Source organism: Entelurus aequoreus, linkage group LG09, assembly GCF_033978785.1.
Source record: "Entelurus aequoreus isolate RoL-2023_Sb linkage group LG09, RoL_Eaeq_v1.1, whole genome shotgun sequence".
Taxonomy (NCBI): domain Eukaryota; kingdom Metazoa; phylum Chordata; class Actinopteri; order Syngnathiformes; family Syngnathidae; genus Entelurus; species Entelurus aequoreus.
Genome location: NC_084739.1, coordinates 63,086,879 through 63,114,483, shown reverse-complemented (window position 1 = coordinate 63,114,483; position 27,605 = coordinate 63,086,879). Strand labels below are relative to the sequence as shown.

Here is a 27,605-nt window from a genome sequence, read left to right as displayed (position 1 = left end):
CTACTGAATTTGCATTAAATCAGGTCGTTTTAGCTAATAATTATGCTGCAAGATCTAGCATGTTGTATTCAATGTTTATTCCTGTTAATTCCCATGGAAAGTTTGATTGGACGTTTTTATAATATTCACAAAGTTCAGTGAGCAAGTTGTGTTATGTGTGACCATGTTTGTTAAATGTTTGTGCTTTTTGATTTTTTTTTCTGCACCATGACTAGAGGAGGTTGTTTGGATTGGGTCATATAAATAAATGCTGATGGCATATTAACTTAAAAATTAGGGCAACTTCAAAATGGATCGTTGTCCATTATTCCTGCAAGTACAAATTATAGTTGAGGTACCATCACTGGCCACCAGATGGCAGCTGTCAGACCACTTAGTACATGATAGAATACACTTAGTACATGATAGAATACACTTAGTACATGATAGAATACACTTAGTACATGATAGAATACACTTAGTACATGATAGAATACACTTAGTACATGATAGAATACACTTAGTATATGATAGAATACACTTAGTACATGATAGAATACACTTAGTACATGATAGAATACACGTCCCAGGCCATTTTGTTTCTTCAACTCCTGCCTTCTGGGACAAATTGAAGACGCCAGCGGGCCGCATTTGGCCCGTGGGTGGTAGTTTGGGCACCCCTGTGTTAGAACGCCATTCAAAAGGTATGTTTGCATAATAGATGACCACTTAAGAGCTTTAGCAGTGCTCAGTCTTTCTTGAACCTTCTCTCCCTATTTGCCACATGTTTCCTTGTCTTCATGTGTGAACCTTGCAAGGAGCTCTTCCTCTCCTGGCAGACTGACAGCCCCCATGCTATTTTCAACTAAAAGCTCATTTGTTATTTTTAACTCCTGCACACGCTTCTCCTCATCCTTTTGGACTGTACATCCTGTGTGACTAGAAGTTCCCCAGCCTCCTTTATGTTGCAATCACTGAGAAAGTGGTGTACCATAACAACAACACCACCAGCCAGTTTATGTTGTAGTCACTGAGAAAGTGGTGTAGCACAACACCACCAGCAGCCAGTTTATGTTGTAGTCACTGAGAAAGTGGTGTACCATAACAACAACACCAGCATCCAGTTTATGTTGTAGCCACTGAGAAAGTGGTGTAGCACAACACCAGCAGCCAGTTTATGTTGTAGCCACTGAGAAAGTGGTGTAGCACAACACCAGCAGCCAGTTTAAGTTGTAGTCACTGAGAAAGTGGTGTAGCACAACACCAGCAGCCAGTTTAAGTTGTAGTCACTGAGAAAGTGGTGTAGCACAACACCAGCAGCCAGTTTAAGTTGTAGTCACTGAGAAAGTGGTGTAGCACAACACCAGGCTTGTCACATTGATGAGCTTGTTGCCTGCAGGTGTCACTTGATAGAGGACTCTGACCCTTCTTCATCTAAACAGGAAGTGTTGTTGTGCAGTGTGTGTGAAGGCTCTATTTAATCCGGTATAGAGGTGGCTAATCTTATTATGCTGCAGGGCTAGTGGGATGTGAGAACTAACACACACACACACACCAAGATAGATATAACACACGCACGCACGCACACACACACACACACACACACACATACTTGTATTTGTTACCTTCTTGAGACCTCTGTATAATGCCTACCACTTTAGGACCATCCTTTCTAGATATGTAAAGAAGTGTATTTACAACATTAATAACATATACATACAAATATAAAAAAGCTTGTTGTGAAAAGTCAATTGGAATTTCACAAGAAAAAGGTCACCATTTCTCAAGAAAAAGTTTGAATTTTGGCAGTTTTATAATAAAAGTCGTCATTTTGCTCAATGCAAGTCGACATTTTACAAGAAAAACTGAACATTTGTGCAATGTTATGATAAAAGTTAGAATTTTACTCAACAGTCGCACTTTGACAAGGAAAGCTTATAATTTTGGCAATTTTATGAAAAGAGTCATAATTTCACTCGACAAAAGTCACAATTTTAGACGAAAACTTAAAAATTTTGGCAACATTATAAAAATACAATTATGCTTGGCAAAATGATGACAAAAGTCATAATTTTACTCAAAAAATGTCACTATTTTACAACAAGAAAAAAATTGGCAATGTTGTGATAAAATTCCATTTTGCTTTAAAAGTAATAATTTTACGTAAAAAAGTAATAACTTTACGAGAAAATATTGCAATATTACGTAAACAGAAAGAATATGAGAAATTGTTCCCAATTTTATAAGAAAAAAATTGACACATTGTGAGAAAAACACTGCTTTTAGTTATTTTTTGTTTGTTTGTTTGTAATTGGTTTTTAATCTTCATTATTTACTTCGTTATTACAGTATGTCTCTATATACATTTTTTTTTTTTTTAAATAATTTTGGCCAAAAGGGGGCGTATTTCAATTTCTTACACACACTTGTTATTTCATATGTTGACCAGAGGGGGAGCACTTTTAAAAGCGACACACAGTCAATTTGAAAAATCCCTCCTTTTTGGAACCACCCTTATTTTGATAGATTTCACCACCAGGGGGTGCAGAGGAGATCTCTATTTTATTTTATTTTTGTAACGTGCTTAAGGCCGATGACAAAGGAGTCAGGGACCACAGATGACAAAGGAGTCAGAGACCACAGATGACAAAGGAGTCAGGGACCACAGATGACAAAGGAGTCAGGGACCACAGATGACAAAGGAGTCAGGGACCACAGATGACAAAGGAGTCGGGGACCACAGATGACAAAGGAGTCGGGGACCACAGATGACAAAGGAGTCGGGGACCACAGATGACAAAGGAGTCGGGGACCACAGATGACAAAGGAGTCGGGGACCACAGATGACAAAGGAGTCAGGGACCACAGGTGACAAAGGAGTCAGGGACCACAGAAGACAAAGGAGTCAGAGACCACAGATGACAAAGGAGTCAGGGACCACAGATGACAAAGGAGTCAGGGACCACAGATGACAAAGGAGTCAGAGACCACAGATGACAAAGGAGTCAGGGACCACAGATGACAAAGGAGTCAGGGACCACAGATGACAAAGGAGTCAGGGACCACAGATGACAAAGGAGTCAGGGACCACAGATGACAAAGGAGTCAGGGACCACAGATGACAAAGGAGTCAGGGACCACAGATGGCCCCTGTGCCGCACTTTGGGCAACCCAGCTGTAGAAGCTAACTGTTAATGGCCACTATAGTCTTAGTAGCGTAGTGTATTTGTTCATCCTTTCTTTCTTCTTTCTTTCTTTAGTTTATTTGGAACATGAACACACTTACAGTATAATACATCACACACTTTCATATCATTTCACTTTACATCATGTCTGAAAAGGAGTAGGAAGAAGCAAAGCTTATTTAATCCTACCCCTTTCCCACTTCAGAGTGTTTACAAATATATACATTCATTCACTGACTTCTTTATAGTAAAATGACATCCGTGAATGAGTAATACAACAGTTTTGTGATATATAATGAAGTCAGTCATTATTAACATACTGAGATGAAGAATATCTTATTTTCAATAAGGTTGAAATAATTTTTCATAATTCTTTTTCTTTGTACTTAGTCAGCACTATTCATTTGAACAAGCTCTTTCTTAAAGTGGAGCATATCAGTACAATGTTGAACTTCTTTACTTCATCCATTCCATCATTTAATTCCACATACTGATATGCTAAAGGTTATAATTGTTGTACGTGCATACAAATGTTTTAAATTAGATTTTCCTCTAAGGTTATATTTCTCCTCTTTAGTAGAGAAGAATTGTTGTACATTCTTGTCTTACCATCCTATGGTCACATGGTTGTCTTACGTCAGCACCGGAAGCCGTAAAATTAGCAGTTTTTTTTCAGGATGAATAGGGAAGTCCTTCTTTAGCTGCCGTCTTGTTTTATCATATATTGCTGCCTTTGCACCTGTCAATGTTTACTTTTGTATGCACATGAAATCAACAACAAAAATCCTGACTTTGGAGCAATGTTCACGGACTCTAGTATTTGGCTCTCTATTAGATGCAATGATTTTCCTTATTGGGACCAGAGGTGGGTAGAGTAGCCAGAAATTGTACTCAAGTAAGAGTACTGTTACTTTAGAGATTTATTACTCGAGTAAAAGTAAGGAGTAGTCACCCAAATATTTACTTAAGTAAAAAGTATGTTGTGAAAAAACTACTCAAGTACTGAGTAACTGATGAGTAACCTGTTCGTTTAATGATGACGGCAACAAATAATGCACAAACACATAAAAATAGCAATGAGCAAATTCAGAGCCAGGAATATCTCTTAAGCAACTAAAACAATAATATATATTAAATAATAATACATTAACATAAAAAAATGAAGGCAAATTGATCCACAATAACTTAACAGCACCATAGGCTCAGTAGGCAGAGATTACAAAGGAAAATAACAAGTTAGCCTTTACGCAAGCCATAAACCGATTGGTGTTTGTATGCATGCGTGAGTGTGTGTGTGTGTGTGTGTGTGTGTGTGTGTGTGTGTGTGTGTGTGTGTGTGTGTGTGTGTGTGTGTGTGTGTGTGTGTGTGTGTGTGTGTGTGTGTGTGTGTGTGTGTGTGTGTGTGTGTGTGTGTGTGTGTGTGTGTGTGTGTACATTTGACAGTGATTCATAGCAGGGAAGCTAACATCAGCCTACAGTGACAGCCAAAATATCTACTAACGTTACTTACCGCCATGTGCTTCCTCAAATTTGATGTTGAGTTCATGTAAGCTTAAGCTTGTTGTTGTTTTGCCTCTGTTTGATTGGTGAAACGGAGTCAAACGTCACCAGTGACTGTATTTGATTGGTGAAACGCAGGCAGGCACGTGCACACATAGGGCCCTATGGGGTGCCTGAGCCCCTGCCCTTTTTTGCCTCGTCTTAAAAAGTGCCCTCTGCCTGTGTGTGTGTGTTTTTTTCTTTTCTTTAAACAACATTAATAAATTCCTGTCAGGGATGTAAAAAAAACAAACAAAAAAAACAGCGGTACAAAAACTCCACGTTTTCTTGTAATACCGGGTTGTTTGAGCCTGCCGCTTCCTTGAAACGTTTAGCCCCTCCTCGATCTGCGGGCTGCAGCCAGGGTTACTCAGACGTGACAGTGGAGCAACTTGAACCTGTGAGTTACGGTCTAGTCGCCGTCCACTTATTCAGCATCTAATATGGGTCATATTTCAGAAAAACGCTGTATTATTCTATTAGTCAATGTGTCAGCTTCTGTTTTTGCCGGACATCGGAGCACGGCGCATCAATTGAGCACGGCACATCAAGTCCGCACAGAGCAGAGCGGATCGTGCGGGACAGGAAGTAATGTACAAAATAAAACACCGGGTTAATTTTCAAAATAAAATGCACGTTTACGGCGGATCACATTTCTCTCACAGTAGAGTTTTAGATATAAGGTTATTGTGACTTTTGCTATTACTGTGTGGGTTAACAAAATAATAATAATGATAATAATAACAATAATAAGAAGAAGAACAATGATAATGATAATAATAATTATTATTATTATTAGGGTCCGCCTGTACCCTGTATAAAGGAACCTATTGTTATTGTAAGGTTATATTATTATTATACCGACCCCACAAAAAACTCTAATTTGACCCACTTAACATGCTTCAAAACTCACCAAATTTGACACACACATCAGGACCTGCAAAAATTGCCATCCAATAAAAAAAAACAAACCCCAAAAATCAAAATTGCGCTCTAGCGCCCCCTAGGAAAAAACAAAAACAAACTGCCTGTAACTCCCACTAGGAAGGTCTTAGAGACATGAAACAAAAACCTCTATGTAGGTCTGACTTAGACCTACATTTCATAATTTAACATCCTCGGGCAAAAACCAACAGGAAGTTGGCAATTTCCCATTTAAGACAAAAATGTACTAAAAACACTCATTTTTGCCTCTTTGAGCTGTAATTTGACCCCCTTAAAATACTTCAAAACTCACCAACACACACATCGGGACTGGTGGAAATTGCGATCTAAAAAAAAAACCGAACCCCAAAACTCAAAATTGCGCTCTAGCGCAATTTTTGAATAAAACAGAGACAAAACTGCTTCTCAGAGGAAAACTCAGACAAAACTGCTTAGAGACATGAAACAAATACCTCTATGTAGGTCTCACCTAGACCTACATTTCATAGATTGACATCCTTCAGCAAAAATCAACAGTAAGTTTGCTATTCCTCCTTCAAAACTAAATTTTTGTTACAACCGGTCACCAAACATCAAACGTTATCTCCTCTGAGCGCGTTTGTCATTTCGGCTTCAAACTACTACAGGAGAGAGATTGAACCCTTCTGATTAAAATTTGACGAAAGCGTTTTGATTCGTGCTACGGTTTTGATTTTACGAGCCTTCAAAGACCTGCTGCGCTGATGCTGCTCTGCTGCTTTGATTTTACCACTGTCAACCACTGTGCCGCAACACCTAGGAAAAAGACACAGACACAACTTCCTCTAACTCCTAGTGCGAATATCGTAGAGACATGAAACAAAAACCTCTATGTAGGTCTCACTCAGGACTACCACTGGACAAAAATATTGGGACACTTAGGACTAGCACCTGCCAAAGATGCGGACCCGACCAATGCTGCTTGCAGCTTTAATTATTATTATTATTATTATTAATAATAATTTCAGCATTCTGGGGATATAAGATGTAGGTAATCTGTTAGGAATATTGCCATCTGTATTTAAACTTGATTCATGTTGATTATGCCTGCAGCCCAAAGCCAAAAAAAGAAAGGATACAGCCCTCTACTGGCCCCTGGTCCATATTTTTGGCCCTGTATTGCGTTTCAGTTGTTTAGTCTGAGCATTAAGTGAGATAGACCATAAGTTACAACTTGATGGTGTTTTCATCAAGTTAAGTGAAGAAGGACAGATTTTCACATTGAAGTTTTTTCCATTTGGGTATTTATTTTTGTATTTTTTTTTCAAAGTTCATGTTGCACTGTTCAATGTTCAATATTAAAGTGCTTATCTTTAACAAAAAATAGCCCAGTGTTTTGTTGCTTTTCATGTCTTCCAAGCCTATGATAATGTAAAATAACTCATTATGACCATAATTTGTTGACACAAAAGAAATGGCAATCACTTTTACCTACAAAGGACACACAGCTAAGTAGTTAGCTTCCTATTAGCAAATTTAATTTGACATTAATTTCCATATTGTGTAAAGGACCAAAAAAAAAATGCCTGCCCTTTTCTGACTTTGAGCCCCTGCCCCTCTATAATCATGTGCACGTCCCTGAACGCAGCCATGCATAGATCCTACTTTGAAGGTCTGTCTGACAAAGCAAAACAAACAAAGCGTGCATTAACAGATGGATAAAAATCAGTAGCGAGCTGAATGTAGATAAATGGAGCGGAGTAAAAGTAGCGTTTCTTCTCTATAAATATACTCAAGTAAAAGTATGTTGCATTAAAACTACTCTTAGAAGTACAATTTATCCCAAAAGTTACTCAAATAGATGTAACGGAGTAAATGTAGCGCGTTACTACCCACCTCTGATTGGGACCATGATTTATGTCATCACTTGTTCACACCTCCTCATATGGAAGATACTTTCCCTTGTTGATGTCTCAAGAAGGGTGGAAGTACAAGAACACACACACACACACACACACACACACACACATATACATGTCTTGCCTACTTTGTGTGGACCCACGTTTGGTTAGTGGGTTGTGAGGGCCCCCCTTTCCACTATAGCTAGAATGATGAAAAAATATAAATCTAGCCCTAGATGGGAGTAGAGAGTTGCAACTAGGGATGTCAGATAATGGCTTTTTGCCGATATCCAATATTCCGATATTGTCCAACTCTTTAATTACCGATACCGATATCAACCGATACCGATATCAACCGATATATGCAGTCGTGGAATTAACACATTATTATGCCTAATTTGGACAACCAGGTATGGTGAAGATAAGGTACTTTTAAAAAATAAATAAAAAATAAGATAAATAAATTAAAAACATTTTCTTGAATAAAAAAGAAAATAAAACAATATAAAAACAGTTACATAGAAACTAGTAATTAATGAAAATGAGTAAAATTAACTGTTAAAGGTTAGTACTATTAGTGGAGCAGCAGCACGCACAATCATGTGTGCTTATGGACTGTATCCCTTGCAGACTGTATTGATATATATTGATATATAATGTAGGAACCAGAATATTAATAACAAAAAAGATACAACCCTTTTGTGTGAATGAGTGTAAATGGGGGAGGGAGGTTTTTTGGGTTGGTGCAATAATTGTATGTGTATCTTGTGTTTTTATGTTGATTTAATAAAAACCAAAAAAAAACAAAACAACAACAACAACAAAAAACGATACCGATAATTTAAAAAACGATACCGATAATTTCCGATATTACATTTTAAAGCATTTATCGGACATCCCTAGTTGCAACCTCACTTCAGAATGCAAAACACACAAAGTAAAACAAATATTTTACTTTTGTAGTTGTGAGGACCAGGCAAATGTCCTCACAAGTTAAAAGATCCTCACAGAAAGGGTGGTTTATCAAGTGTATGTCCACACAAGGATGGTGAGACAAGTGCACACACACACACACACACACACACTTCATCTATATTGTCATGCAGCTTACATGTTGCACAAAGTAACTTATCTTGTGCAATGTTTGCCTGGTTCTTCCAAACTATTTCAGCCGTGACAGTTTAGTGTGTTTGGACACTTTGTCCACTCGGCTGCGTTCCGGACAAGTTCCGCCAATAAGAAGCTTTCTGTGAGCGGAGGGTCGCAGGAGAATTAACTGCGACTTTGCACGTCGTCAGAAGGCAGCGGTCCTCGCACTTTCTCCTCTCTCTACTAATAGTGGAGTATTTGAAGCGGATTCGGTGTGCAAGGACTTTATTTGTTCATCAGTGGAGTTTATGAGTTCTTTTAATGAGTGGGGAAATATAAACAAAACGACCCGGCACTTTAATGGCGACGTCAGATTACGGTAAGTTAATTACACAAATAGTCTATTTTTACCCGAAATAGGATGCGATACGTTTTTTATTGAATTTCTAGGGTAGATGTAACTTTATTTTCGCATGTTTTTGAAGAAGTTTCTGTGGTTAAATGGGACCCGGTGCTTGTCAAGTCAAACGCTGTCGCGGACAGGAAAAGAATTGAGCTTTCAAAATAAAAGTGCCACGTTCGTTTGATATAAACTCTCTAGTCCGTTCCGCAGCACTATTAGCTTTGTTAATACGTTTCGTGTAGCGTGTTGCGTAGTTAAGTTGATATTTACAGCGAATCCGTCCACGTTTAGGTTCGACGACGGCGAGTTGTGTGGCGGCATTGTGAAAAGCTCAACCCGGAAGGTGGCTTCGGCGTGCCGCGAGTGTAGTGCGGCAGGCGAGGGGAGGGGAGGGGCTGCGGTGAAGGAGCAGTTGCGGCTTCACGCTCGCTCACAACCGCCGAGCATGAGGGAGAAAGCCAAGCACTCTCGCCGCCCTGCCGGCTTCGTGGAGCGGCGTGTCATCGTCCACCGATCCGCTGACCGAGGTGTGGTTGTGCTGCTTGACTTTTTCTGCCTTTTCCGGACGCCGTCTGCTGCACGGTGTAGATGTAGATGCAGATATAGATGTAGATGCAGATGTAGATGTAGATGCATCATCTTCTCTTTTTGCATGCTTCTACTTGGTGCTGTGGTTGTTATTCTTATTGCACCATTGCCATAAATACACGAATCAATAAAATAGGCCAAATTCAAAGTTGCAGTGTGCTCTGCAGGTGCGGTGCTGAGAAATGACCCAAAAGGCCCCCCCAGAATCGTCACAATCATACCTTCTTTTTTCTGCCGCATTGTCACCTCTAACATGATGCTGTGCCTCCGCCAGGTGAGGATGCTCTAACTGGGGACACGGACAAGTACCTGCGGCCCCAGGACCTGAAAGAGCTGGGGGACGACTCTCTGCCCCATGAGGGCTACTTGGGCTTCAGCATCGGCGCCCGCTCAGCAAGGTGAGAGTGCGGCTCTTTTCGTTCCTCCTGAAGTCAGGATGCTCAAACAAGAGAAATAAAAGACATTACGTCACTGCTCGGGTGCTTTATGACACCTGCTGGTAAATCCTGCATGCGGTGGGAGAATGCTCTTCAACACAAACACAAACTGGAAAGTTGCCAGGGAATGATTGAAGATGACGTGAATCAGCGTTTTGTGTGGCCGGGTTACAAAGTTTGAAACAATGAAACGCTCGGATGAGCTTGGATTGGGGACAGTGCAGCGCTGCAACAATGGAGGGAAAAGGACTGCAATGAAAACGCAGCAGCATCTTTTGGCAGGGGGGTGTAACGCGACGTGTACTCGTAACGCCACGTGTACTCGTAACGTCACGTATACTCGTAACGCCACGTGTACTCGTAACGCCACGTGTACTCGTAACATAACGTGTACTCGTAACGCCACGTGTACTCGTAACGCCACGTGTACTCGTAACATAACGTGTACTCGTAACATAACGTGTACTCGTAACGCGACGTGTACTCTTAACGTGTTGTGTACTCGTAACGCGACGTGTACTCGTAACGCCACGTGTACTCGTAACGCCACATGTACTCGTAACATAACGTGTACTCGTAACGCCACGTGTACTCGTAACGCGACGTGTACTCTTAACGCCACGTGTACTCGTAACGCGACGTGTACTCTTAACGTGTCGTGTACTCGTAACGCCACGTGTACTCGTAACGGGACGTGTACTCATAACGCGACGTGTACTCTTAACGCCACGTGTACTCGTAACGCCACGTGTACTCGTAACGCCACGTGTACTCGTAACATGACGTGTACTCTTAACGCCACGTGTACTCGTAACGCGACGCATACTCTTAACGTGTCGTGTACTCGTAACGCCATGTGTACTCGTAACGGGACGTGTAGTCGTAACGCCACGTGTACTCGTAACGCCACGTGTACTCGTAACGCCACGTGTACTCGTAACGGGACGTGTAGTCGTAACGCCACGTGTAGTCGTAACGCGACGTGTACTCTTAACGTGTCGTGTACTCGTAATGCCACGTGTACTCGTAACGGGACATGTAGTCGTAACGCCACGTGTACTCGTAACGCCACATGTACTCGTAACACCACGTGTACTCGTAACGCGACGTGTACTCTTAACGTGTCATGTACTCGTAACGCCACGTGTACTCGTAACGCGACGTGTACTCTTAACGCCACGTGTACTCTTAACGCCACGTGTACTCGTAACGCCACGTGTACTCGTAACGCCACGTGTACTCGTAACGCCACGTGTACTCGTAACGTGACGTGTACTCTTAACGTCACGTGTACTCGTAACGCGACGTGTACTCGTAACGCGACGTGTACTCTTAACGTGTCGTGTACTCGTAACGCCACGTGTACTCGTAACGGGACGTGTACTCGTAACGGGACGTGTACTCGTAACGCCACGTGTACTCGTAACGCCATGTGTACTCGTAACGGGACGTGTAGTCGTAACGCCACGTGTAGTCGTAACGCCACGTGTAGTCGTAACGCCACGTGTAGTCGTAACGCGACGTGTACTCTTAACGTGTCGTGTACTCGTAACGCCACGTGTACTCGTAACGGGACGTGTAGTCGTAACGCCACGTGTACTCGTAACGCCACGTGTACTCGTAACGCCACGTGTACTCGTAACGCCACGTGTACTCGTAACGCGTCGTGTACTCGTAACACCACGTGTACTCGTAACGCCACGTATACTCGTAACGCCACGTGTACTCGTAACGTGTCGTGTACTCGTAACGTGTCGTGTACTCGTAACGCCACGTGTACTCGTAACACCACGTGTACTCGTAACGCCACGTATACTCGTAACGCCACGTGTACTCGTAACGCCACGTGTACTCGTAACGCCACGTGTACTCGTAACGGGACGTGTACTCGTAATGGGACGTGTACTCGTAACGCCACGTGTACTCGTAACGCCACTTGTACTCGTAACGTGTCGTGTACTCGTAACGGGGCGTTCGGTACCCAGAACTTGAAATCCCTCTTTTCTTGTCAAAGTCTCATGAAGGGGACCATCCAAATAAAATAAGTCTTATCACTTTTATGTGTTACATTTTGTTCCCAGACTGTAGTAAAAGATCAATCGAACCATGATCTTTAAAACAAGAAAAAAGGTCACAATTTCACAAGGCAAAGTTAGAATTTTGGCAGTTTTATAATAAAAGTCGTCATTTTGCTCAATGCAAGTCAACATTTTGCAAGAAAAACTGAACATTTGTGTATTATGATAAAAGTTGCAATTTCACAAGAAAAGCTTACAATTTTGGCAATTTTATGAAAAGAGTCATAATTTTACTTGACAAAAGTCACAATTTTACAAGAAAGCTTAACATTTTGGCAACGTTATGAAAATAATCAGAATTTTGCTTGGCAAAATTATGACAAAAGTCATAATTTTACTCCAAAAATTTCACTATTTTACAAGAACAAAAAAATTGGCAATGTTGTGATAAAATTCTGAATTTTTTCTAACAAATGTCACCATTTTGCTTTAAAAGTAATAATTTTTCTAGAAAATATTGCAATATTACAGAAACAGAAAGAATATGAAAGAAAATGACTGCAATGAAAACACAGCAGCATCTTTTAGCAGGGGGGTGTAACGCCACGTGTACTCGTAACGCCACGTGTACTCGTAACGCCACGTGTACTCGTAACGCCACGTGTACTCATAACGCGTCGTGTACTCATAACGCGTCGTGTATTCGTAACGCCACGTGTACTCGTAACGCGTCGTGTACTTGTAACGCCACGTGTACTCGTAACACCACGTGTACTCGTAACGTGTCGTGTACTCGTAACGGGGCGTTCGGTACCCAGAACTTGAAAACCCTCTTTTCTTGTCAAAGTCTCCTGTTTGGGGACCATCCAAATAAAATAAGTCGTATCACTTTTATGTGTTACATTTTGTTCCCTGACTGTAGTAAAAGATCAATCGAACCGTGATCTTTAAAACAAGAAAAAAGTTCACAATTTCACAAGAAAAAGTTAGAATTTTGGCAGTTTTATAATAAAAGTCGTCATTTTGCTCAATGCAAGTCAACATTTTGCAAGAAAAACTGAACATTTGCGCAATATTATGATAAAAGTTGGAATTTTACTCCATAACAGTCGCAATTTCACAAGAAAAGCTTACAATTTTGGCAGTTTTATGAAAAGAGTCATAATATTACTTGACAAAAGTCAAAATTTTATAAGAAAACTTAACATTTTGGTAACATTATGAAAATAATCAGAATTTTGCTTGGCAAAATTATGACAAAAGTCATAATTTTACTCTCAATGTCACTATTGTACAAGAACAACAAAAAAGTTGGCAATGTTGTGATAAAATTCAGATTTTTTTTCTGACAAATGTCACCATTTTGCTTTAAAAGTAATCATTTTACGTAAAAAAGTAATTTTACGAGAAAATATTGCAATATTACAGAAACGGAAAGAATATGAGAAATTGTTCCCAATTTTATAAGAAAAAAATTGACACATTGTGAGAAAAACACTGCTTTTAATTATTTTATTTTTTTTTGTTTGTAATTGGTTTTTAATCTTCATTATTTACTTCAAGTTATTACAGTATGTCTCTATATATATATTTATTTTATTTTTTTAAATCATTTTGGCCAAAGTGGGCGCATTTCAATTTCTTACACACACTTGTTATTTCATATGTTGACCAGAGGGGGAGCACTTTAAAAAGCGACACAAGTAGGGATTGTCGTTCTGATATCAGAAAAAACCAAACAAGTATGGAATGACATTGTCTTGCATGTACAAGATCCCACACAAGCAGTCCTGCTCCAACAAAGCACGGCAGACAGCCATCCATCCATCCATTTTCTACCGCTTGTCCCTTTTGGGGTCGCGGGGGGTCCTGGAGCCTATCTCAGCTGCATTCGGGCGGAAGGCGCAGTACACCCTGGACAAGTCGCCACCTCATCGCGGGTTGCCAGTTGACTAAGCATGCTACAGGCTACTAGGAGCTAGCAGCTACACAACATCTAAGCACACAATAGCACACAAGCTAGACATAAGTGTCCTTAATTGAACACCATTGCAGTTTAAAAGACATTTGTCCATATAAACAAGTATCAAATAATTATAATTGCATATTACTTAGAGATACAAAGTCTCCAAGGCAGAAGAAAGTATCCAGTAACAAATGTGTCCGCACCATTCAAAAACTGTCATGAGCTGAACTTAATTATTGTGGCCACTAGAGGTCGCCAACAACTAATTACCACTCCACTTCAAAGCACAAATCTTTAGTGTTTTTCAAACCTACCATTCATTGTTCTCTGAGTTATTTCACTTGATCCAACCTTTTCTAACACTACGAAATAATAAAAGTATATATCATTTTTGCTGATATCAGATAAATATTGGTATCTGTCAATACTAAAGGCTCCAAAATATCGGTATTGTATCAGAAGCAAAAAAGGCATGGTATGGCATCAGGGTTACATATTGTTGGCCTAAATTATGCAAACTATGCAAACATAAAAATGTCTCAATAACCTAAAAAGTCGAGGAGACCAAGCCAGTCAGAGTGAGCTGTCCAGTATCGTGGTCACTGATTGGCTCAGCCCCAGCCAGCATTACCATATTGGATTAAAGAGTGTAAAAGTGAGGTCTTAAACATATTGTTTATGCTCTAGCTAGGAAAATATTCCTATTCCTACTTGCTGGAAATGTATTAACCGCAGTCAGGATGGGAACCAAATGTGTATATACACAGTCAGGATGGGAACCAAATGTGTATATACACAGTCAGGATGGGAACCAAATGTGTATATACACAGTCAGGATGGGAACCAAATGTGTTTGCACAGTCAGGATGGGAACCAAATGTGTATATACACAGTCAGGATGGGAACCAAATGTATTTGCTCGGTCAGGATGGGAACCAAATGCGTATATACACAGTCAGGATGGGAACCAAATGTATTTGCTCGGTCAGGATGGGAACCAAATGTGTATATACACAGTCAGGATGGGAACCAAATGTATTTGCTCGGTCAGGATGGGAACCAAATGTGTATATACACAGTCAGGATGGGAACCAAATGTATTTGCTCGGTCAGGATGGGAACCAAATGTGTTTGCACAGTCAGGATGGGAACCAAATGTGTATATACACAGTCAGGATGGGAACCAAATGTGTATATACACAGTCAGGATGGGAACCAAATGTGTTTGCACAGTCAGGATGGGAACCAAATGTATTTGCTCGGTCAGGATGGGAACCAAATGCGTATATACACAGTCAGGATGGGAACCAAATGTATTTGCTCGGTCAGGATGGGAACCAAATGTGTATATACACAGTCAGGATGGGAACCAAATGTATTTGCTCGGTCAGGATGGGAACCAAATGTGTATATACACAGTCAGGATGGGAACCAAATGTATTTGCTCGGTCAGGATGGGAACCAAATGTGTTTGCACAGTCAGGATGGGAACCAAATGTGTATATACACAGTCAGGATGGGAACCAAATGTGTATATACACAGTCAGGATGGGAACCAAATGTATTTGCTCGGTCAGGATGGGAACCAAATGCGTATATACACAGTCAGGATGGGAACCAAATGTATTTGCTCGGTCAGGATGGGAACCAAATGTGTTTGCACAGTCAGGATGGGAACCAAATGTGTATATACACAGTCAGGATGGGAACCAAATGTGTATATACACAGTCAGGATGGGAACCAAATGTATTTGCACGGTCAGGATGGGAACCAAATGTATATACCGTATTTTTCGGAGTATAAGTCGCTCCGGAGTATAAGTCGCACCGGCCGAAAATGCATAATAAAGAAAGAAAAAAACATAAGTCGCACTGGAGTATAAGTCGCATTTTTAGGGGAAATGTATTTGATAATAGCCAACACCAAGAATAGACATTTGAAAGGCAATTTAAAATAAATCAACAGGCTGAATAAGTGTACGTTACATGAGGCATAAATAACCAACTGGTATGTTAACGTAACATATTATGGTAAGAGTCATTCAAATAACTATAACATATAGAACATGCTATACGTTTACCAAACAATCTGTCACTCCTAATCGCTAAATCCCATGAAATCTTATACGTCTAGTCTCTTACGTGAATGACATCAATAATATTATTGGATATTTTACGCTAATGTGTTAATCATTTAAAACATAAGTCGCTCCTGAGTATAAGTCGCACCCCCGGCCAAACTATGAAAAAAACTGCCACTTATAGTCCGAAAAATACGGTACACGGTCAGGATGGGAACCAAATGTATTTACACAGTCAGGATGGGAACCAAATGTATTTACACAGTCAGGATGGGAACCAATTGACTGGAACAACCAAGGCTTTACTGTACATCTACTGTACTCCTTACTGTCTGCAGCAAAGTGTGACAGTAACTGTCTGGAGACTGCAGTATTCCATACCAGCTTGCAGTTTAATATCCAGATGATGTTTCTGATATCGGCAGTATTGTTATTGACTGCAGATTATTTTCATGTCTGTTCACTTACACACATGAGGCTTTCTCAACCCTCCAATCCAGACTTTCTCTGATGCTTTCCTATTTTGTCTTTTTTGTCCGGCACGCCGTCTCTCTCTCTCTCTCTCTCTCTAGCCCTAGAATCAGGTAAGACCAGAGGAGTTCCTTTGTAGCTCTCAATGGCGTCCATCCCCACTGTGACTCCCCCTAAACTAACACCCTTAAATCCTATTAACGCCCACAGAGAGCTTCCCTCCCCCTCCGTGTGTCACCCAGTGTGTGTTTGTGGTGGACTTGTGTCTCTGTCTTCTTCTGATGCCTCGTGTCATCACCTTCTTTTCTCACCTCAACCTCGCAATGGAGGCCCTCCTGCTTTTGTCCACTTTGAGTTCCGTGTGCTGTTCCTGTGAACTGTGATGTGGTTTTCTTTGGAGTGGCAACTTCCAGGGATCAGGCCCATACGTCAGGGCTCAGACAAACTTATTTTGTCCATGATGCAGCACAGAGTGGTGTTTCAAGAGAGTATTGTTTCATGCCCCATAGAAAAACATTGTTTTTAAACTATTAACATTTATTAACACATTTGAAAAATTGGCGCCGTTGAGTACTGGTATCAATTCCCAAGTACCAGGAATTGGTACTGTACCAATCCCTAGCTGTGACGCTACCACTACCCATGTACTCAATTATCCTGCTATCCTAACAATTTTAACCGAGTCCTGGGATCACGATTCGATTCAAACCGATCCTCTCAATTTATTATTTGGTATAATAATTATAATCAAACTTTTTCAAAACCGGTTAGAAAAGCTCCTTCTGGTTCCGTGGAAATGGCCTAAAAATTAAATTTTAAAGACTGATTCTTATACAGAAAAACAAAGAAAATGTTTTTTGTTTCTTTTTTTGAAAATTGATTTTTAAAAATGATGAATTGATTTAGAAACACGATGAATAAGAATCGCGATTCGGATGCATACCGAGTACCGGTATTTTTTGGTACCGGTTCCTAGTTAGGTCGGTCCTTGAGGGCCGTGAAGATTTGTTCCAGCTAAAAGTTGATTTTCAAGACAAAAAAATAATTTTCAATGTAAAAGTTGATTTTCAAGACAAAAAAATAATTTGCAAGGTAAAAGTTGATTTTCAAGACAAAAAATGATTTTCAACTTTGAGACTTTTGTGATTTAGGGCTATATAAATAAACATTGATTGATTGATTGATTTTCTGTCAAAAAAATAATTTTCAAGGTAAAAGTTGATTTTCAAGACAAAAAAATAATTTTCAAGGTAAAAGTTGATTTTCTGACAAAAAATGATTTTCAAGACAAAAAAGTGATTGTCAAGGTAAAAGTAGATTTTCAAGGTAAAAGTTGATTTTCAAGGTAAAAGTTGATTTTCATGACAAAAAAATAATTTTCAAGGTAAAAGTTGATTTTCAAGGTAAAAGTTGATTTTCAAGACAAAAAAATAATTTTCAAGGTAAAAGTTGATTTTCAAGGTAAAAGTTGATTTTCTGACAAAAAAGTATTTTCAAGGTAAAAGTTGATTTTCATGACAAAAAATTATTTTCAAGGTAAAAGTTGATTCTCAAGACAAAAAATGATTTTCAAGGAAAAAGTTGATTTTCAAGGTAAAAGTTGATTTTCTGACAAAAAAATTATTTTCAAGGTAAAAGTTGATTTTCAAGACAAAAAATAATTTTCAAGGTAAAAGTTGATTTTCATGACAAAAAATAATTTTCAGTTGATTTTAAAGACAAAAAATAATTTTCAAGGTAAAAATTGATTTTCATGACAAAAAATGATTTTCAAGGAAAAAGTTGATTTTCAAAGTAAAAGTTGATTTTCATGACAAAAAAATAATTTTCAAGGTAAAAGTTGATTTTCAAGGTAAAAGTTGATTTTCTGACAAAAAAATTATTTTCAAGGTAAAAGTTGATTTTCATGACAAAAAAGTGATTTTCAAGGTAAAAGTAGATTTTCATGACAAAAAAGTGATTTTCAAGGTAAAAGTTGATTTTATGACAAATAAAAAAAATTTCAAGACAAAAAATGATTTTCAAGGTAAAAGTTGATTTTCATGACAAAAAAATGATTTTCAAGGTAAAAGTTGATTTTCAAGACAAAAAACGATTTTCAAGGTAAAAGTTGATTTTCAAGACAAAAACGATGCATACCAAGTACCAGTATTTTTTGGTACCAGTTCCTAGTTAGGTCGGTCCTTGAGGGCCGTGAAGATTTGTTCCAGCTGACCGACGTAATTATGACACGCTGTCACATTCAGTTGAGCTGCCGCTGCTTACACATTCAAATCAGCTGTGAATAATGACCAATAAGGAAGCAACACCACACCAAAGTGTGTGACACAGCAACATTTCCTCCTCGAAGTCACGCAGGTTGTGTCAGTTTGAAGTGAAGGCACTTTACTTACCACCTTTTACCCGCCGTCCTCCTGGCGATACATTCATCCACAGGCCAATAGTAATTCACTCAAAAAAGTGAAAAATTTAAGTAATATAATAATTCAAAACATTTTTTTGAAGCAAGTTAGAATCTGTTTCTGTCTCTTGACTACAAACTGGACCATCCAGCATTACACAGTCTTTTTATGTATATAATACACACCACACACACACACATACATACATTCCTCTTCATCACTCAAATACGTCTGAGTGCAACATCCACACAAATATATTTCCTGTTGTTACAAAATGCACAGCCACATAACTTGCTAATTAATTGTATCTATTTATGTGATATGATGTATCCTGTAAAAGGTATGTTCTCTGCACATGCCTGCCATATAGAAACATGACTTCCAGCTGAGTAATTGTAATGCATACAAACACAGAAGATGACAACTGCATTTCACCTCGCACTGCACACATACTTGACTTACAGTGTTTCCCATAAACTGCCAAGATACCTGTGGCGGTGGGGGCGTGGCTATGGGCGTAGTCACATGACATCATCGAGTAATTTGCATAATTTACTACAATGGTATGATTTTCTCTAAAAAGGCTAAAAAAATGTATACTTACTAATTCATAATAACAGTTTTGTTATTATACATCCATCCATTTTACAATATAATTACAACACTTTATGTACATATTTACATACAGATTTGAACAATAAGTTATTCTCTGAAATATATTTATTAATTGTGGTTCTTGCAAAAAATATATCTTATAAAATATAAAAGCTAAAATGTCTCTTAAAGCTCTGCCCCTTTAATTAGTGCATACTAAATAATTTAATTTTAGCCTACTACTACAACCATATTATTTACCAGCAACATAAAGTGAAACAGAGGCAGAGGTGTCCTGCCACAGTTAGTAACAAATAAACAGAAAACAGTAGTGGTCAAATACAAATAAGGCAACAAGAGAAGTATCCTACACTTCTCTTTTGTAAAGTAAATCTGAACAGCCAATATGGGCATCTACATCAACTATATGATTTGCCTGAGAAGCTGGACAGGACAAAAAAAATATATATATATATATGTTTTTATTTGTGGCGGACGTAATTCTTTCGTGGCGGGCCGCCACAAATAAATGAATGTGTGGGAAACACTGATTTCTTTAAGACTTCAAAAACAGCCGTTGATAAAAGACTTCCCTGCTGAGATGTTGCAGAACATCGTGTTGGAGGTGTTATGGTTTAATCTGTGCTAATATAAATGCATTTTTTCACGTATTTATTTCCACATATTACATATTGTACCGATAAAATTTTAACGATATACATTCTTAGTTGGATGTGAATTTATTTTTTTTGTGCCCCCCTACTAGTTTCACAAGAATGGCTGTGTTGACTCCTTTTTAGTGGATAGTACATCTGTACTGCTATAAAAACTGTACACTGACTACACTAAAATATGCTGTATATGCAAGTTTACTTTCTATACCCCCTGTAGATGATATACTAGGGGTGTAACGGTACGTGTATTTGCATTGAACCGTTTCGGTACGGGGGTTCCGGTTCGGTTCGGAGGTGTACCGAACAAGTTTCCACACGGACATATTAAGTAGCGTAACGCACGTTGTGTAAACAATGCACACCGAGGCACAACACACGGCATGCTAGCAGCTAAAGGGCTAGGATAGACTGACCATACGTCCTCTTTTCACCGGACATGTCCTCTTTTGCGGAGTTTCTTAAATGCCTCAAATGTCCGGCATTTTGAGTTAGGGTTGTGTGCATTTTCAATGTACGTTCAGGGTTAAGAAGGGGTTAAAAACAAAACAAATTGGTGAGGGAGGGGCAGAGACAGAGAGAGAGAGAGAGTTATGATAAACGCGCATGCGTCGCCAGGCTCTGCTTTTTATCCATAGATTTATCACATTTAATGTTTTATTATCTATAGCAGGGGTGTCAAAAGTGTGCCCACATTTGCGGCCCACAGCTAATGTTTTAAAGGCCCACGGCACATTCCAAAAATACTATTCAAATAAACAAAAACATAACAAAAGTGAAATTAAAAAAAAGCTTAAAGGTTAAATGTAATTTAGAAAAAGTTGCAATGTTGACTAATAAAACAAAGCTGTTTTTTTTTTCTTTCAAACTGTCATTGCTCAAAACATAATATTGAATCAAAATCAATGTTATTATGAATTATTGACCTATCCAAGGTTCCCATTACTTCACATCAAATATTACACTAAGAAAAATATTTTTGATGGAAGATTTTGCAAATTTGGTAAATAAATAACCCCAAAAATGTATATTTTGTTGTTTTCTTACTGTACCGAAAATGAACCGAACCGTGACCTCTAAACCGAGGTACGTACCGAACCGCACGTTTTGTGTACCGTTACACCCCTATGATATACTGTAATAAAAACGCTTCAATTCCATTTGCCTAAAATGACCCCTTTTTTCAGACTTGAACACTGAAAGGTGTGTTGCTAGGAACAGTGTAGTCACTGAAAGGTTGTCAATAAGAGAAAGCAAAAGTTGCACGGCTCGAGCTGAAGTATTATGTTGTAAGCATTAGTGGAGATGCCCCAACTTTAATCACACGGAGGTGGAAACGCAACAAACCCTTAAAGGCCTACTGAAATGAATTGTTTTTATTTAAACGGGAATAGCAGATCCATTCTATGTGTCATACTTGATCATTTTGTGATATTGCCATATTTTTGCTGAAAGGATTTAGTATAGAACAACGTCGATAAAGTTCGCAACTTTTGGTCTCTGATAAAAAAAACTCTTGCCCCTACCGGAAGTAGCGTGACGTTGTCAGTTGTTCACTCCCTCATATTTTCCTATTGTTTTCAACGCAGCTAGAGTTATTCGGACGATTACCCCATTAATTTGAGCGAGGATGAAAGATTTGTGGATGAGGAACGTTAGAGTGACGGACTAGAATGCAGTGAAATACATATTTTTTTTTCGCTCTGACCGTAACTTAGGTACAAGCTGGCTCATTGGATTCCACACTCTCTCCTTTTTCTTTTGTGTATCACGGATTTGTATTTTAAACCACCTGGGATACTATATCCTCTTGAAAATGAGAGTCGAGAACGCGAAATGGACATTCAGTGCCTTTTATCTCCACGACAATACATCAGCGAAACTCTTTAGCTACGAGCTAACGTGATAGCATCGGGCTTTAACTGCATATAGAAACAAAAAAAATAAACCCCTGACTGGAAGGATAGATAGAAAATCAACAATACTATTAAACCGTGGACATGTAACTACACGGTTAATGCTTTCCAGGCTGGCGAAGGTTAACAATGCTGTGCTAACGATGCCATTGAAGCTAACTTAGCAACGGGACCTCACAGAGCTATGCTAAAAACATTAGCTCTCCACCTACGCCAGCCAGCCTTCATCTGCTCATCAACACCCGTGCTCACCTGCGTTCCAGCGATCGACGGAAGGACGAAGGACTTCACCCGATGCGTTTGGCGGCCCGGAGACGTAGGAAGTCAAGGTGAGGTCGCGGCTAGCGCGTTTGCTCTCCAACAAAGTCCTCCTGGTTGTGTTGCTGTAGTCCGCTGCTAATACACCGATCCCACCTACAACTGTCTTCTTTGCAGCCTTCATTGTTCATTAAACAAATTGCAAAAGATGTCCAGAATACTGTGGAATTATGAAATGAAAACAGAGCTTTTTGTATAGGATTCTACGGGGTACCATAACTTACGTTAAACTGACTATGTCACGCGCATACGTCATCATACCGCGACGTTTCAGCCGGATATTTCCCGGGAGATTTAAAATGTCACTTTATAAGTTAACCCGGCCGTATTGGCATGTGTTGCAATGTTAAGATTTCATCATTGATATATAAACTATCAGATTGCGTGGTCGGTAGTAGTGGCTTTCAGTAGGCCTTTAAATCCTCCACATGGAAGCCGAAAGACGAGTCCTGAAGACTAGACTATAAATCACCGGGAGGATAATCAGGGTAATGTGCAGAGCAGCACACTGTAAAGGAGGGCAGGCTGAGGAATGGAGCAGAATTGAAAGAAGACAGACGGAAGAGGGGAGAAAAGGCAATGAAAGCAACTTATTTAGGCAAAGGAAAGAGATGGAGGCTTGACGGGATGCTGGCAAGTGATGTGACACCAAAGGAACAGATTGAAACATTGCGTAACCAAGGCCAAGGAAGTAGAAAAGGAAAGAGGATGTTGCCTTGGTAGGGGAGAGGAGTTGTCAGTGAGTCTCAGTTGCCTGGTAACTCCCATGGTGGGACATGCAGGCGCTGATGAATAAGAAGGGCTTCTGATGGTGGGACATGCAGGCGCTGATGAATAAGAAGGGCTTCTGATGGTGGGACATGCAGGCGCTGATGAATAAGAAGGGCTTCTGATGGTGGGACATGCAGGCGCTGCTGAATAAGAAGGGCTTCTGATGGTGGGACATGCAGGCGCTGCTGAATAAGAAGGGCTTCTGATGGTGGGACATGCAGGCGGTGCTGAATAAGAAGGGCTTCTGATGGTGGGACATGCAGGCGCTGATGAATAAGAAGGGCTTCTGATGGTGGGACATGCAGGCGCTGATGAATAAGAAGGGCTTCTGATGGTGGGACATGCAGGCGCAGCTGAATAAGAAGGGCTTCTGATGGTGGGACATGCAGGCGATGCTGAATAAGAAGGGCTTCTGATGGTGGGACATGCAGGCGCTGATGAATAAGAAGGGCTTCTGATGGTGGGACATGCAGGCGCTGATGAATAAGAAGGGCTTCTGATGGTGGGACATGCAGGCGCTGATGAATAAGAAGGGCTTCTGATGGTGGGACATGCAGGCGCTGCTGAATAAGGGCTTCTGATGGTGGGACATGCAGGCGCTGATGAATAAGAAGGGCTTCTGATGGTGGGACATGCAGGCGCTGCTGAATAAGGGCTTCTGATGGTGGGACATGCAGGCGCTGATGAATAAGAAGGGCTTCTGATGGTGGGACATGCAGGCGCTGATGAATAAGAAGGGCTTCTGATGGTGGGACATGCAGGCGCTGATGAATAAATGCTTCTGATGGTGGGACATGCAGGCGCTGATGAATAAGAAGGGCTTCTGATGGTGGGACATGCAGGCGCTGATGAATAAGAAGGGCTTCTGATGGTGGGACATGCAGGCGCTGATGAATAAGAAGGGCTTCTGATGGTGGGACATGCAGGCGCTGATGAATAAGAAGGGCTTCTGATGGTGGGACATGCAGGCGCAGCTGAATAAGAAGGGCTTCTGATGGTGGGACATGCAGGCGCTGCTGAATAAGAAGGGCTTCTGATGGTGGGACATGCAGGCGCTGCTGAATAAGAAGGGCTTCTGATGGTGGGACATGTAGGCGCTGATGAATAAGAAGGGCTTCTGATGGTGGGACATGCAGGCGCTGCTGAATAAGAAGGGCTTCTGATGGTGGGACATGCAGGCGCTGATGAATAAGAAGGGCTTCTGATGGTGGGACATGCAGGCGCTGATGAATAAGAAGGGCTTCTGATGGTGGGACATGCAGGCGCTGATGAATAAGAAGGGCTTCTGATGGTGGGACATGCAGGCACTGATGAATAAGAAGGGCTTCTGATGGTGGGACATGCAGGCGCTGATGAATAAGAAGGGCTTCTGATGGTGGGACATGCAGGCGCTGATGAATAAGAAGGGCTTCTGATGGTGGGACATGCAGGCACTGATGAATAAGAAGGGCTTCTGATGGTGGGACATGCAGGCGCTGATGAATAAGAAGGGCTTCTGATGGTGGGACATGCAGGCGCTGATGAATAAGAAGGGCTTCTGATGGTGGGACATGCAGGCGCTGATGAATAAGAAGGGCTTCTGATGGTGGGACATGCAGGCACTGATGAATAAGAAGGGCTTCTGATGGTGGGACATGCAGGCGCTGATGAATAAGAAGGGCTTCTCTTTGTGCAGAACACGCTGAGCTCTGCAGTTTGATATATTTGTAATATACTTTGCTCCTTTAGTATTTCCCAATGAAGTATTATTTTGTATTTCATTTTTAACAAACCGAAACCAGAAAGTCAGGGTCAATGATACTTGGTCAGGAAAGCTACTTCCATGTCTCCCTGCTTCTTTATTTGGTCCACAAACGTGTCAGACTACTTCTGCTAACTAACACTCCTACATTAAAATATCCTTGCCAACAGAAAACAACTTTATGTTGCTACTTAGTCTCTTTTTTTTCTGTGCTAGCTCATTTTATTTTGTAATATAGCTGCGTTCTTCTTACTTGTCCAGTGATAACAAAAGACCTTTTCTTACATCCACCATGGAGTTTTACAAGATGAGCGATGTGGAAGGAGACAAACATTCTTGTTTAAACGTCTTGTGGTGAGATCGTCTCAAAAAAAAGGCTCACTTTGACAGGAAGTGCATTTCATTTGAAATGTAATAACATTAATTAGATTTCACTCGATATTTTCTCCAAAAGGTGCTTGGAGCCGTGTCAGGTTTGCCCCCTCTCTGCTTTGTAGATTTCGGGTCTTCCTGTGGCTGTCCAATAGATCAAAGAAACCGACACCTCCACGTCGCATCCCGTCGCACACAGTGGAGGTTTACAAGCGGTAGGCCTTTTGCTTGATAAGATCAAAGACAGCTTTTGTCTTCTCGCAGGGCAGCCTGAACTCATGGGAACACAAGTTGTGCGATAACTTCTATACAATTATTCTGACAATTTTATTCCAAAAATTCTGATATGAAATGTAATTAAATATTAGACTCAAAGTCAAAAACACAATCATAATGATATTTTACTTCATAAAATCAATTCAAATTTACACAACCACAGGAACTTTTTACACAGGGGTTGACAGTGACAGTAGCTACGCCATCTAGTGGCGGGGATGCTTGCCAATTTTTCCAATCCAATTAACCGAGAGACAGCTTCTGGATGACTTTGCTGTTTTTAGGGATCTGTTGCAAAACTGAACGGAAGTCTCAGTCCACACAAGCTCCACCTTTCCGATTGTACTTGTAGTAAAAGTTCTCTGGACAAAGTGCGTCCGCCCACTTAGACGTTCCCTGGAGGTTGCATGTCGTAACTTTATATCCTTGCTTCTTGTCTTCTGTGTGGCTTGTGGTTGCCGCGGTAACATGTCGCCTCCGCTCCTTCAGTTCGGATAGGTCCAACACCCTCAACCGCAGCTCCTTCGCCCGCGACAGCATGATGATCGAGGAGATCCTGGCGCCCACCAAGGACACGGTAAGGCACACCACCGTATCAAGCAAGTTTATTCCCTCACACCGGGGATCTTATAAAAAAATAACAGATTCATACGGCGCTTTGTCTTCCAGTGTGCTACTTTTTGCTGAACTTGTGTATAATCTAGCACCTTGACTCGGGGGAGTATCTCCCCTCCCTCTTCCTCTTCCTACTTTCTTTTCTCATGGAAAATCTCTGCAGTCCTACCTCTGTTATGGTGGTCAGGAGCTAAACCAGAAACTGTAACTTCTATTACATCAACAATGTCGTCCAATGACGACATCGCCCAAGATCGCAAATAACTTCATGCACTCAGCGTTAAACTTTGTCTCATCTTTAATGTGCAACTTTTGACTGTTTTTCCCCCCTTGAAGCTTCAGAGTGTCTGTAAAGACATTTCCTACCTGGTGGACCCGCTCAATAAGGTATAAAGTAGTCACCTATCTTCATGTTGTCATTGAAATATTTCTCATTTGTTGAGTTGATTATCACACGGCATCCAACTCGGGTTGCAAAGGGGTGGAAAGTTTCCGGTAAATTTCCGGAAATTTACCTCGGGAAGTTTGGAAATAGACCATTTTATGATTATTCAAAGTTGGACACCGTCCATGGGAATTAATGAGGAATTACAATACCGTATTTTTCGGACTATAAGTCGCAGTTTTTTTCATAGTTTGGCCGTGGGTGCGACTTATACTCAGGAGTGACTTATGTGTGAAATGATTAACACATTTCAGTGTTTCCCACGCATTCATTTATTTGTGGCAGCCCGCCACGAAAGAATTACGTCCGCCACAAATAGATTTTTATTTTATTTTTTTAAATTTTTTAATTTTTATTTTTTTATTATTATTTTTATTTTTATTTTTATTTTTTTATTATTTTTTTTTTTTTTTTTTTTGTCCTGTCCAGCTTCTCAGGCAAATCATATAGTTGATGTAGATGCCCATATCGGCTGTTCAGATTTACTTTACAAAAGAGAAGTGTTGGATACTTCTCTTGTTGCCTTATTTGTATTTGACTTTATTAAATGTATTTATATTATCATTTGGTGCAGCCGGGCCGGAGCAGGAGGGGATAGAAAGAGAGAAATTATGTTGCTGGTAAATAATGTGGTTGTAGTAGTAGGCTAAAGTTACATTATTTAGTATGCACTAATTAAAGGGGCAGAGCTTTAAGAGACATTTTAGCTTTTATATTTTATAAGATATGTTTTTTGTAAGAACCACAATTAATAAATATATTTCAGTGAATAACTTATTGTTCAAATCTGTATATAAATATGTACATAAAGTGTTGTAATTATATTGTAAAATGGATGGATGGACGTTTAAAACAAAACTGTTATTATTAATTAGTAAGTATACATTTTTTTAGCCTTTTTAGAAAAAATCATATTGTAGTAAA

General features: G+C 40.1%; 1 protein-coding gene across 27 annotated transcripts in view; it reads left to right on the top strand.

Annotated features, from left to right (window-relative positions):
* LOC133657617 (ankyrin-3-like) overlaps nucleotides 1-27,605 on the top strand; it is a 280,491-nt gene that overhangs the window by 167,344 nt on the left and 85,542 nt on the right. For 20 of the 27 annotated variants that reach the window (XM_062059155.1, XM_062059163.1, XM_062059154.1 and 17 more), the window contains 4 exons: nucleotides 9,862-9,985; nucleotides 16,662-16,673; nucleotides 26,111-26,198; nucleotides 26,573-26,623. In XM_062059155.1, coding sequence (XP_061915139.1) covers nucleotides 9,862-9,985; nucleotides 16,662-16,673; nucleotides 26,111-26,198; nucleotides 26,573-26,623 — 275 coding nt within the window. Of the gene's footprint in view, nucleotides 1-8,652; nucleotides 8,976-9,387; nucleotides 9,527-9,861; nucleotides 9,986-16,661; nucleotides 16,674-26,110; nucleotides 26,199-26,572; nucleotides 26,624-27,605 lie in introns of those variants that run through there. The other 7 variants (XM_062059142.1, XM_062059145.1, XM_062059140.1 and 4 more) reach the window with 4 other exon arrangements.